At 52.1% G+C, this 13433-nt stretch overlaps 2 protein-coding genes across 2 annotated transcripts in view; one reads left to right on the forward strand and one right to left on the reverse strand.

Annotated features, from left to right (window-relative positions):
• MYO1D (myosin ID) overlaps positions 1-8168 on the forward strand; it is a gene marked incomplete at both ends in the record, with an annotated part of 109390 nt that extends 101222 nt beyond the window's left edge. Inside the window, one exon of the mRNA XM_080633281.1 lies at positions 8012-8168. Coding sequence (XP_080489407.1) covers positions 8012-8168 — 157 coding nt within the window. The remainder of the gene's footprint in view (positions 1-8011) is intronic.
• A 2767-nt stretch (positions 8169-10935) lies between these two features.
• CDK5R1 (cyclin dependent kinase 5 regulatory subunit 1) lies at positions 10936-13227 on the reverse strand. Its single transcript, XM_080633702.1, has 2 exons — positions 11671-13227; positions 10936-11291 (listed from the first exon to the last, which is right to left on the reverse strand). Exon 1 carries the CDS (start codon positions 13142-13144, stop codon positions 12251-12253), a length of 894 nt encoding a protein of 297 aa, XP_080489828.1. The 5' UTR covers positions 13145-13227; the 3' UTR covers positions 10936-11291; positions 11671-12250.
• Between the last annotated feature and the right edge of the window lie 206 nt (positions 13228-13433).

Below are 13433 nucleotides of genomic sequence, written 5' to 3' on the forward strand. Positions count from 1 at the left end.
TTCCAACATAACGCACCCATCAGCTGGTTCAGCCACTGTCTGATGCTAGAAAATTTTTGCCTCATGTAAATTGGAGTGGTAAAGAGTTGAATAATCCTGGATTTATTGTCCTCCCCAGTTGTCCTCCCAGTGCCTCCCGTTCTTGCAGGAGCTGGATAAACACATCCCAGGTGACTGAAAGGTGCTGGTTCCCTTTGAAGTAGGTTTTCTTTTTTTATTGTCTCCTTCCTTAAACTTGAGGAATTTTAGTAGCATCTGCTCAGTGAGCCGAGCGCATCCAGCTGAAGGTGTCCCTGCTCACTGCAGGGAGGGGTTGGACTAGATGAGCTTTCAAGGTCCCTTCTAACCCAAACTATTCTATCATTCCTTGATTCTGTGATCTTTTCAGGAGGAACACTGGGCTGTGTACACCCCAGCAGGCAGGGTCCTGTGCATTCAGCCCAGTGGCTGGGCGATGCTGAGGGCCAAAAAGAAAATACAAGGAAGGACTTTTGCTGCTGCTAAGCCTGAGCAGGAATCAAGGTCTGAGATGTCCTGTATGGGAGGCAAGTCCGCACTCATCTTCCTAAGTGGTCTTATTTTATTTATGTGCTGGTGCATTTCTAATGCAGGATTCTTGGCATAACCCTGTGAATGAGCTGATGTTCTGCTTTTACCGCGTCTCCAGCCAAGGACTTTGAATCATATTTTTGGCATAGTGGTTTTTATAAAATATGGAACACTCCAGTGTCTTGCGGCCATGATTGCTCCCAGTAAAGCAGAATCCGGAGGAGAGCTGGCTCTCAAAAGCTTTGCCAGGACTCAATAGCTGAGAAAATACAACTAATTGGAGACTTCAGGAGCTCTGGTTTATGTATTGGTGCTGCACCCCGGGAAAGCTGTTGAGAACTGGGTTGGTTTGAGTAAGTGAAGGCAAGTGGCATGTGTCACTGGATGTGTGTAACCGTCATCCTCATAAACTAAGTCATGGAGTCATCAATTCTGTTTATCCAAAAATAATCAGGATGCGAACTGAGCCGCAAAGCACACGGGATCTACATGTGGGCAGGCCAGGACATGGTGGTGAGGATGTTACGCAGCCGTAGGAAAACATTTCTTAACCTAGCGAGACCACTTGTTTCATACTTTGACCCCCGAGCTGGTTTTGCTCTATGCAGAGGCAGATGTGTGCTGGGTTAGCCCTGCAGGACTCTTCTTCTCGGGTTATTGCTGAAACCTCATGGGTGTTTGAGAGGATGGAAGTGATGTGGGCACCTTTCTTCTGCTACTGTGCAACTTCAGCAGTGGGTACCAGAAATACCCGTGTCTGGTATTTGATACCACGTCTCTTGTGCCTGGCTCTCCACATCTTTTTCCTTTCCTCCATAACACTGTTGCATATCACCAGTCTGTAAATCATAGAATAATAGGATCACAGAATGGTTGCCCCAGAGCTGGATCAAGACTGCAGGGAGGTCTCCCCAGAGCACAGCAGAGAGGGACAATCCCCTCCCTCCACGTGCTGGCCATGCTCCATTTGATGCAACCCAGCATTTTACTTACATATGTTTCGCATAAGCCTGCTTTTTAGCTGCTTGGGTATTTTCTTGAAATCTGGCTCCTATCCAAAGCTGCTGATGAAGGGAAACAGCCCTGGAGAGGGCAGGGGAGGAGCAGCCCCTGCCCCATCACCCTGGGAATCCTCCTTTGCCCTGAAGCACATGAACCAAACAGTTTTGCTGGAAGAGACAGGAATGTTTTACAGCTCGCTGGCGTTCCGGAAAGCACTCTCTGGCTGCTGAGGATGGGTCACAAATACCCCAGTTACTAAACAGATGAAGGAAGCACAGCTCACTGGCACTGCTCTGGGACCACCTAACCCTTCTTTCGAGTTGGAATACATGCATTTTAAGAGTGAGAGAGCCAAATGTTTAATGGCCTGGCTTTACACCTTGGTGAGAGGGGAAGGGATATATTGGTTCTACCACAGGCATGTCCTGAAAAAAGCACAGCAGTGTTGTGGCAGCTGCTGTCCTCTTAGGAAAGTGGCTTTTATGTGAATAAAAGGAGCCGACTCGAGGCACTGGCCAGACGCGGCAGACCAGGGTATTAATAGCTGACTTTGCTCTTGCCTTGCTATATGCCATTGGACGTGTGTAATGGTTTTCACTGGGAATATACAGATATTAACAAATCTTGTTTCTCATTACAAGGGCAAAAATAGAGCTGCTGACGCAAGTCGCAAGCATGATGTTGTAATACGTGGCACTGTGTGGTTCCCAAACCAAAGGCAAGCGGCTCTGTGGTTTGTGCTGGTAAATAGATGTCAGTGTGAGCTGCAGAGAGAAATGACACATGGGCAAAGTCTGACCCAGAGAAGACTGAAAGCCACTTCTTAAGTGGAGTGGTTGAGTTTTTGGTGGAACGATGCAGGATTGCAGTTTGTAGCCTGGTCCTTCTCTTGCAGATTAAGAAATTGCTTTTGAAAAGCCACTTTTCCCAGCTTCTGAGGTGATTTACCTGAACACAGACCACAAGGTACAAACCTGTGTTAGAAATAAGCTGCACATATTTGCTGGGTTTGAAGGCTGAAAAAAAAATCACAGTATGAAGTGTCACTTGACTGCAGATCATAAAATCACACAGTGAGGAAGGACCTGCCAGTGCCGTGTTTAACTGACCTTTCTTGGCATTAACATGCCTGGAGGACTTGTTCTGACCTTCCACTATGGAAATTTGCCTTTTGATCCTGGCTTGAGATCTCCTTTCTTCATGTCTGCTTTCTTTGTAGTGTCTCTTTTCCATAGCTTTGATCCATTTTAATGTCTAATCTCTGCCAAGGCCACCTGATACTGAAGAGCTCTACAATGCCAACAACGCTGCGTCTCTAAAAAGCAAGTAACAGTTTGGGAAAACATCCTGTTTGTCTCTTGTTTCTGCTCAGAGAGGGTTTCACAAGGCAGATTCTGAAAACCCGTTGTGGTTTAGGATGTTGTCGTGTCCCTTTGGTGCACGTGTGAGTAATGCAACACATGCTGAATAAGGCACACGCTACCTGCCACGCGTGCTAATCTCCTGCTCACCCAGCTGCTCTTGAGTTATGAGCAGGGAGGAATGATCTGCACTGAAAAGGGATCCTGATTAATCTCCTCACCCCAGGCTTCTCAGTGCTTGTAACCAAACCCATGGGATGAGGAGTGCTGCCAGCTGCAGCTCCAGGGCAGCACTAAAAAGGAACCACTAGAAGGAGAGGGATTTCCTTTGGTGGGGCTAATAAACTCCAGCAGCTAGTGTGGAGAGGCAAAGAGGATGTTAAATTACTTTCTTGGATACACAGGATGGTAAATTGTTGCTTTTAACCTCCTGTAGCTACATGAGCCACACTGTTTTAATAAGAGCTGATGGGAAAAGGTGTTTTCTCTCTCTGACAGCAGAGCAGAGAAGGATGAAGTGCACCAAGTAGTCACAGGGGTGATGCTGTCGGAATCAGCTGCATCTTACTTAGGGAAATTTACACTCCAAGTGTGTAAATCTCTTCTAGAAGTGGGACCCGGTGCTTTGAAGCTGTGCACACTTCAGATGTTACTGCCCCCCTGAGATGCAGCCAGAGAGCTGAGAAGATGAAGCGGAGCAGCAGCAACCGCGGGCTCTGAGTGCTTGCAGCAGGACATCCCTCTCCCTGGAATGAAACATCCACCCAGGATTACTGACATGTGATACCTTTCATGCCATGGCTCCCCAGGGACAGCACTTGCCCCAGCTCCCCACAGCAGGGGATGCTTCTCTGCACACCCAGGCAGTGCTTTACTCCTCATTCGGGGCAAAGGTGACACAAAATGTACACGAGGTTTTCAGTGCAGGTTTTGCATATGTTGAGAAACCAGATATTCCCATTTTTGCCTCCATTTAAGCTAGTGTGGGGTTAATTTTCACAGTGAGAACTCTTCACTTTTTCCTCTGAGCCCAAATATCCCCAGTATCATTGTTCTGCAAGTAGCAGAAAACCACAAGTGGCCAGGCAAGATATATCTCCCCCATTCCTCCCTTGCCAAGCACACAGCCTGCACAGCCAGTGGGCTTGAAACCCTCATGCAGAGGACACTTATCATCTCCAAAAATGCCACTGTTGTAACTCAGATATGTGTTTATCACCTCTGTTATACCCAGTGTCTTTTTAGCTCCTGCTCATTTTTATTCACCTCTGTGCCACCCAGCAGGGAGCACCACAGCATGGGGTGGTCCACAGCAGTGGGTTACACACTGCCTGGCAGCTATTGTAACCTACCTGGAGATTCTGTGTGACTGTTGGTCTCTTTGCTGTTGTTAGGAAGCTGAGCCTTGAGAGCTGCCTTTTTTTAGGCCTCTCTAGGTTCTCTCTGGCTTCTTACGTATTTTCTTCATGCAGAACATAGCTGCTGATTTGGGGGTTTCTTTTTTCAGCCTCCCTTCATCTCTGAGGCACTTTACTATTATTTTTCCATCACTGAACCCCCTCAGAGGCTGCAGCCGGTATCCAGATGAGACTTACATAAGGTGCTACAATTTTCTCTGTATTCTCCATCCCGCTCCTAATGCTGCCAAACATCTTGTTTGCAGCTGCATGCTTTCTTGAAGTCTTAACCAAGTAGTCCACAGCAAGGCCTGCTTTTCCAGAAAGAATCTTTGATCTAAACTCTAGAAAGATTTGGTCATTCAGGAAAATCCTCTCTGGAATACATCCCATTCTGAGCCCTCCTTTCACACCCCGTGGCAGGCATTGCCTCATTTAAATCCCTCTGGTTTCTTGTAATGAAAATCAGGCACTTCCTGTACTCAGCTTTGCTTCTACCCAAATTTTGCTTCCTGAAAACAACTGGTTCCCTGCTCCCTGGCTGCGTTAGCTGCATCCGTAGGCAGGCAGCACCTCATTTAAAGACTGAATTAGCTCCATCCCTGCGAGTGATGGGGCTGCATCTCCAAAGCAGGCTGGGCTTTGGTTGGGTACCGCTGTCCCCAGGCACCGCGTGTTCCTGGCTCTCCGCAGCCCGCTGTGTTCGTGGTGGAGCTCACAGCTACAGACGAGGAATATCTCATCGACAGGTGTATTTTTGTGCCTATTACAGCTCCTTGCAAAGCATTGCAGGTCACCAGTGGTGGCTCTTAAGCATCTCATATGTTTAACATTTATTTAACAACGCATTTATGTAACTTTCTAGTCTGGCTCTGCTGTCTTTGCCCAAACTCCCTCTGATCTTTCCCCACTCTTCCTTGTTTTGCTTCCCACCACTTACTGGCGACATAGATGCTTTTGTATTATCAACAGCGCTGACAGCTGTCTGTGGCCATTTATGCGCTACTTGGCTTGTGTTTTCCCTGAGGTCCTAGATTAAATGCTCAGTCAAAACTGTAATGTTTCATGGGCCAGTAGTCAGCTTCCACTTGGAGTCATCTCTTCTCTGCTGGTTTCCCTTTTGCCAGCGTTCACCCGGATATCTCCTCAGCTCGAGCCACATCTAACAATGCTCTCGCTCCAGGATGTGGTTCTCACACACAGATGCTGTTCACACAATGCTCATGGTGCTTTGCACACACAGGGGCTCACACGTGGAGCCATCATCTCGACTATTTGCCATTAACTCCTCTAGACACACTAGATGAGCAACATGAGCTGGTAAAGGCAGTTTCATGCTATGATGGCTTGGAGCAGAGGAAGGAAGAGAAGTCACCTGGTCCTGCAGAGCTCGCTGAGCCACGAAATCCAAAAGAGCACAGAGAAGCCCCAGCCCACAGGACCAGCTGAGCTCAGTGGCTGTGCCTGTACTGCTGGGATGGAAAGTGATGGGGTTTTTTGTTTCCACCAAAAACCCACAATTGTTTAAAGTTCTATAAAAACCCTATGTTTTCAGCAAACACCAACACCTTGGTGTTCATTATACGCAGAAATTATCCTGTGGCTTGTTATATATGGAAATTATCCTGTGGTTCCCTGGCAGGACTGGAGCGCTGCTGGGGTAGATCTTGACTTCCCACGAAAGCTCTCTTTTCCCTTTACATTTCACTCCTGGATGCTGGGGGTTGCTGTTTCTTCCCTGGCAGAGTCTCCCTGTAGCAGTGAGATTTGGAATGTCTCTTGGTCTGTTTTATTGGCTGATGTTGGCAGCTGTTTTCTCCCTTTCAGTCAATAAATAAAGCATCTTACACCAGGGCAGCCAGCAGCTGTCATCTCCCGTTTTTGCTGCTGCACCATCAGGTGTGATGCTGATGTGAGTGATGGACTGGAAACCAAACTGACATTTCCTCCAACCTCTTCTTGGCTGGAGACCGACCAAGCAGAGGAGCAGCACCCAGGAGGTTCAAGGTCCCAGCAGGTCAGGCTACTCATGGGGCTGGTGGCAGGGCTCAGCGTTGTGTTGCCTCACAGGGAAGACCAAGGATGGGATTTGTAATCCCCATGTGCATGTGCAAATCCCTGCATGGATTGCTCTTTGGATGCCATTCAAGAGCTGCTCCCCCAGCAAAAGGTTTTGAGGCTGAAACCTCTTCTCACATGAAGAAAAGCAACGCATGACCTGGAGTGAATGGGAACTGTCGTGGTGGGACCTGGAAAACAGGGGGGAAGTGAAGCCCTTATTTAATGAAAATGTTACACGGGGCGAAGAGCAGAGCATCCTCTCCAGAGCCCACCATCCCAGGACACCGTTAGCTTGAGGCTCCTCTCTCAGCAGGAGCTGGGAAAGATTCAGCTTCTTGCTGAAGGTCCCACAGCCACAGGGCTCAAAACACATCAAGGACCTTCTGCTTCCCATACCAGCCTGTGGTCAAAAGCCAGGTTAATGACGTTCCACTCCTTTAGCTTGGGCTGCTTATCGCTGAGCAAAAGGGTCAGCAGGGTTTGACTATTAACTACTGACCCTCTAGCTTCTTACCTGTGGTTTGATGAGGGCTGTGGGAGAGGAGGAGCCAAGTCATTGGCACTTATCCTTGCTATAGACACTTGACGCTAAACCTGCTCTCCAAGCACAGGTTGTCAGGAATCTCCGAGAAGCTCCTTCACGTATGCAGCTTGTTCTCGCTAAGACATGGTAAAAATAGCAAACTAAGCAGGGATTGGAGCCTCAACTCACTGAGGCAAGAGTAAATAAGCCTTAAATACCTGAGACAACGTGAGGACTTTGTGGGCTGTGCCCTGCCGGCACCCTTCCAGCCAACCATTCATTTTTATGGAAGCAATGAACATCTTCTTAATTACTTTGAAGCTGCATAAAACCGTGGCTTATGGGAGGCGATGCGTCTTGAACACTCTGTTAATGAAATAGAAACTAAACCTGAGCTGCATGAGGGGCTTGTGCCTCAGCAGAGAAAATACCACTCATTATTACACTAAGAAATGCTGGAAATCCAGGAAGTGGCAGTGCAGGTGAGGAGGAATTTTGCAAAGGGAATAATTTTTAGTACCAAAGCTGGGTTAAAGGGTTAAAAACCTGGGGAATGGTTCCTGGTGGCACAGATTTGTCCCAGTGCTGCTGTTCAGTGCTGCTCTGACCCCACAAGGCTTCATGGTCTGTCTGTCTGCAGGGGGAATTAAAACCCAAACCAACCCTTCCTGTGATTCTTTCGGCTGTTTCATGCTGTATTTCTATTCTCTCAGCTCAGACCAAGGGATGACATTGTCATTATTGTCACTATAGAGGTAGGAGTGACTGCTCACTAGGTCATTCCACTGCGGGTGGCCGAGCTGGCAGCAGACTCCGGGCCTGTTGCAACCTGGCCTTTACTCTTCCCAGGAAGTGATATTCCCCCGACAGCTCCGATCCCGATGCCAAAGTCCCTGGGGGCTCGTTTCCCTGCCTGGGAGTCTTCCGCATGCTCAACCAAGGCCAAAAGCTGGGCTTAGAGCTGAGCCTTGGCTGAAGACAGCGTTCTCAGCTTGCTGCAGGATGCATCCCTGACACAAAACCCCTCTCCCTGCCTTGCTCTGGGCACATCCCCTCCCTTCTGGGATCCGGGCACATCCCGTCCCTCCCTGACTCCTCTGTTTCCTCTTGCGTTGCAGTGAGAAGCGCGCTCTGCAAGTCAGTGTCACCAACCCGGTGCAGTGCAGCCTGCACGGGCGGAAATGCACCGTCTCTGTGGAAACCAAGATCAACCAATCCCAACCGGATTTCACCAAGCATCGTTCCGGCTTCATCCTCTGCGTGCCAGGGAATTAGCATCCCCCTCCGCCCGGCGCAGCGAGCCGGCAGCAGGGGACACGGGCTGGGGCTTCCAGCGCCCTTCCCTGGCCTTGGACTTTTCAAGGGGACCCATGTAGAGATGCTCGGCTGTGGCTTGAGCTCTAAAGCTGCAAACCCAAAGTCAGGAGAGGGTTTTACTACCACATGCAACAAAGGCTTAAAATAGCCAGTGACCTGTTATCCACCTTCTAAAACAGGGCAGAATGGCAGGAAAGTGCTTCTGAATTACTCAAAAAAAAGCATTTATAGGTACTTACACCCTTTCCCACACTGATTTCCTAAACCCTCTCCAATATTCCCTTCTGTGTTCCCTTTTGTGTGTCCTGTTTTGCAATGTTATGCAGCCTTCACTGCAGGAACCAAAGATAAACCGGCTCAGGGAGTCTGGTTCTGTGAGACCAAATCCCAGTGGAACCGGAGCCAGGTTTTAAAGGAGGGCTGGCTTCCCATGCCAAGGAGATGCTCCACACTCTTCCAGCCCTGCCACACGCATGGAGTTGGGAGAGTACATGGAGATGCACCCTTTGGCTTGCTGCTTTCCTGCCTGGAGTTCATTAACCCTTGGATCAAGGTCCACCAGCAGAAAGGAGAGTGGGATTCACAGTGCAGAGGTTTGATTTATTTTAATCCTGCATTGCTTTTGCCTTAATTGCCCTCTCCAGGGATCTAAAATCCAGTGAATTCCCATTAGGACCAAAGCAGCCTTGCTGAATTTGGGATGCTCCACGTGGCTTCGTGTTAGTCCCAGCGCTGAGGTTCAGGGAGGGCTGAAAGAACCCACTGCAGGTGGGTTAGTCTGGAAACACGTGGAGCTTGGGGGGCTGAAGCCGCAGCTCCCTTCCTTTGCACTATTGAACACTAACTCCGGCACATCCGTCCGCACCAGGCGAGGGGCAGCAGCACAACCCCAGCTACAAATACCCAGGCTGGACCCTTCCGAGTGTTTCCCTGAGTGTTCCCAGCTTAGGGGCTGATGTTGGGGTGTTCGTGCATCACCTTTTGGCTTGTCTGGTGGCATCACATTTCCCTGCCTCATGGTGCCCGCGTCTGCCCTGCTCAGATAACCCTGAGCTTGGTGTTTACGTGTGTTCTGACGGGCTTTTGATTCCCACCACGTCTCAGGCTGCTGCTGCTCTGGGGCTTTGGAGCAGAGGTGGCCTTGTGCCACTGAGGGGCTGTGGGGATTGGACATTCAGAGTCCTGGCACTGCTGGTCAGGTCAGGATTTCCAGCCCATTGGACACAGGGGGTCTGTGTTGTGACCCAGCAGGCAAACAGGGAGCTGGAATGAGGCTGGAAGAGGCTTTTCACCCAACGACCTGTTAATGGACGGCTTCCCAAAGCCATGCCATGGACATGGGGTGCAGGGACAAGTCGCTGCAGCATCTGTACCACACCACAACCACCCAGACCCAAGGTTAAGGGGTACCTCGAGCACAGAGATGCTCCAGCTCTGGATTTAAGTGGGACAAGCTTAAAGCCTCCCAGTGCTCTTCACCAGGGAGGCCCCACGCCGGAGCCCTGTGGTTGACAGGATCCCTGGCCTTAGACCAGGCCCCCAACAGTATCCCAGCGCCGCCTCCCAGGCACCAGTAACCAGCTCTGGGATGGCTCCTGCTCCAGAGGGCTCTGCGCATCGGGTCTGCCCAAAGCCCTTGAGAAGAAGCTCTTCCAGGTGCTGCAGACACAACTCACCCACCCCACTGGGGCCATCGGGAGCCTGGAGGTGACAACGAACCCATGCGGCAGCCTCAGACCTCGCCGCGCGCACGAGCACTGAGCATCACCGAGGTCCCTCCACCTCCTCATGTAACCCCATCAGCCCTTTAGGAGCAGCAATGCCAACACGGAAGCCACGGGTGACCCCAGCTCCAGTTTGGCCACTCCAGCTCCTGTTTGCATCCCCCTGGAGAAGCACCCGAAGGAAAACCCTCACCATTGCTGTGCCTTTCTATTTGCACTTCTTGCTTTCTACATCTACTAGTCCCCGTGTCCCCCTCAGCAACTCTAACCCGAGGCAAGGTAGGGGCAGGAGTTTCAATCAGCACTTTTAGTCGCTGTCCCTCCAAAGAAGTGGTTGCATCGAATCATGATGGACAGCAAGAAATCGCAGGGTTGGGAGATTCCTAAGACTATGAGATGGCAATATTGTATGTGATGAGATGTGTCTTTATAAAATACAGTATCTGTTCCTGCTCTGGTTTTATATATATATATATATATAAAAATCTATGTATAAAATATATTCCTGGGGTTTCCCATAAATTAACTATGTCTAAATTGAATTTTGATTTGCAGCCGGGGGTGATGATGCAATGAACCCTTTTTTTTTTTTAATTGCTGATGTTTTAATGTGTAAAAGAGGAAAAAAAACCCAAAAAAACCAAATCTCATAGACCTGAGGCTCTGTTTACATCATTCACTGTAATAAATAAAGCAGCCCCATGCACTGCATCCCACTCTGGCGCTGTCGGTGTCGCGGCAGCTCGGCTGCACAATGGGAAGTGGAGTTTTGGCGTCCCGATAACCTGACTGTTCCCCTCTGGTGCGCGGGAGGCGCCTCCTCACCTGCACCTCCAGCAGCCCCCAGCCAAGGGGCGACCCCAGCACCGAGAACAGGATAAAACCCGTGTTAAAACCGGCCTTCAACCCCGCTTCCATCACTGCATCTCCCACGCCTGCTGCCGGCAGCGGCGCGCTGGAGCTGAGCACTGCAGGAACGACTCGGCCACGACGGCTGCCGTGTAATGGATGGTCAGTGCATTTTTATTTAATCAGCACAGTACAAAAATAAATAAAAATAAGGGGAGGGGATTAAATTACAGGCACACTGAGCCCCATGACACAGGCGGTCAGGTTATAAACCACACATACGTACAAACGCACTATACACACACATACGAAATGAGACAAATATAAATTAAGAAGTAACAAGAACCCACCAATTTGGTCAACAAAGAGCTACAGAAGAGATTGCACTAAAATAAAAAACAACCTGGACGTACACATGTATCATTAGCGGGGTCCCACTGTACAGCGATGGAGAGCTTCGAGTGAGGAGTCAAAGAGATGGCACGGTGCTGCTCCTGCTCGCTTGCCACTGCAGCGCCCCATGGAGCAGAACGGAACGAGACCAGTGCAGATGGAGAAGAAAAGGAAAATCAAACCCAAAAGAAGGAGTTGTCAGTCCCCATTGGGGAGCAGCAGCACGGGGCCGTGCTTTGTGCATGGGGTTGGTTACAGCCATCGCTCAGGAAGGGCTTCTCTTCTGATTATTATTATTTTTAATGTGGTTTTTTTTCCTTTTTGTGTTTTTTTTTTCTTTTTTTTTTTTTTTTTTTGAAGACACAAAATGCTCCTGTTCGCATGCGCAATACCACTGGCAAAGCAACAATGAAAGAATAAAGAAGGGGGGGTGCTTTTTCATGTGTCCCCCCCACAGGTTAGTAGTTTGTTGGGTTTTTTTGTTGTGAAAGTACCTCGGGTAGCAGCATGTGGCTCTCTCCTTGCACACTCAAGTAGATCCTTAGCACAATACTCATGATCAGTGCACGATGGGGACGAGACGGTTCACACTGAGCGCACGGAACAGTTGCGGTGATTCCCCCCGGCCCTGCTCGGGAATTTCGAGTCTCTTCAAAGAAAATAAATAGGGGGAGGGGGGGGCCGGGCCCGCCGCTGTCCCGTTCCCGGGAGTCCCGCTCGGCCCCGTCAGCCTCCGGTGGAGCCTTTCGAGCAATTTCCTTTTTTATTATTATTTTTGTTTTCCTTTTTTCTCCTTTTTTTCCCTCCTTTCCCCCTCCCGGGTCTTTGTCTTGGGGATGCGGCCGCCGGAGCCCCGCTCCGCTCCGCCAGCCCCGGGGGGAAAGTGGGGGTGTCGGTGGGGGGTTCCCCCCTCAATTAGCGGGATGGAGAAGGGGGCGACACTTGGCGGGGGCTGCGGAGCCTCCCGCTCCCCCCAACCCAGGGTCGGGCCCGGGAAGCGGCGGCATTTCCCGCCCCCCCCCCCATCCCGCCGGGACAAGCCCCGGGGAGCGGGGCCGGGGCCCGGGCGGGCGCTCACCGGTCGAGGCCGATGAGAAGCCGGCCCTTCTCCTCGGAGCCGCTCTCCTTCTTGAGGTCGGCGAAGACCTGGGTGAAGAAGTGCGGGTCGGCGTTGACCTGCAGCATCTTGGGGCTCATGAGGTCGATGATGGAGAGGCAGCGGTCCCAGAAGGCCTCCTTACAGCTCTCCACCAGGAAGGGCTTCAGCGGGTAGGAGATCTCGTTGCCCATGTAGGAGTAGGACAGGTACAGGCAGGTGAGCAGCACCGCCTGCAGTTCGTGGTCGCTGCCCACCTCGGCAGAGATGACATCCCGGCAGAGCATGTAGAGGAAGACCACGTTGGCCGGCGTGATGAAGCCCTGGTCCTGCCATCCCTGCAGCAGCAGCGAGCGGTCCACGGAGCGCAGCCAGAGCACGGGGTCGGTGGGCGAGAGGTGCTTCAGCCGGTAGCAGCGGCGGCAGAGGAACTCGCCGAGGCAGCGCAGCAGCTCGCTGGTGGACGCCTGCACCACGACCCGGCGCGGGGTGGCAGCGGCGGCGGCGGGCGCGGTTGGCGGAGCCTTTTGCGCCGAGGCGAGGGCGGCGGCGGCGGCGGCAGGGGGCGGCGGGGGGGCGAAGGTGGCGAGGTTGGCGCAAGAGAGCGACTTCTTCAGGTTCTCGTTGTTGAGGTGGGTCACGTTGCTCTGGTAGCCGCCGTTGGGCTGCACCTTTTTGGAGCTCTTCTTCTTGGCGGAGACGGCGGCGATGCGCTTCCACGGCAGCACCGAGATCAGCGAATGCCGCTTCAGGCCCTTCTCCTTCGCGTTCTTGCTGTTCTGCACCGCCGTGTAGTGCCCCACCGTGGCCGCCCCCTCCTCGAACAGCGGGGCCTTCCGGTAGCTCGGCGACAGCGACAACACCGTGCCCATGGCGCCGGCCGCCCGGCGGGCCCCGCCGCCCGCCCCGGCCCCGGCCCCGGCCCCGGCCCCGTCGCGGCCCCGCGCGCGCTGCCCGCTCCGCCGCCGCCGCTCAGCGCCTCGCCCCGCCCCGCCGCGCGCGCTCCCGCCGGCGCAGTGCGCGCCCCCGCCGTCCCGCCCCGCGCCGCCACGTGCGCCCGCCGCGCCGGCGGGAAAGGGGCGGGCAGGTCCCGCCCACACCCCCCGCAGGCCACGCCCCCCGCGCGCGCCGCGCTGAACGGCCGCAGTCCCACCCCAGCCA

The sequence above is a fragment of the Psittacula echo genome, assembly GCF_963264785.1.
Source record: "Psittacula echo genome assembly, chromosome: 23".
Classification (NCBI taxonomy): Eukaryota; Metazoa; Chordata; class Aves; order Psittaciformes; family Psittacidae; genus Psittacula; species Psittacula echo.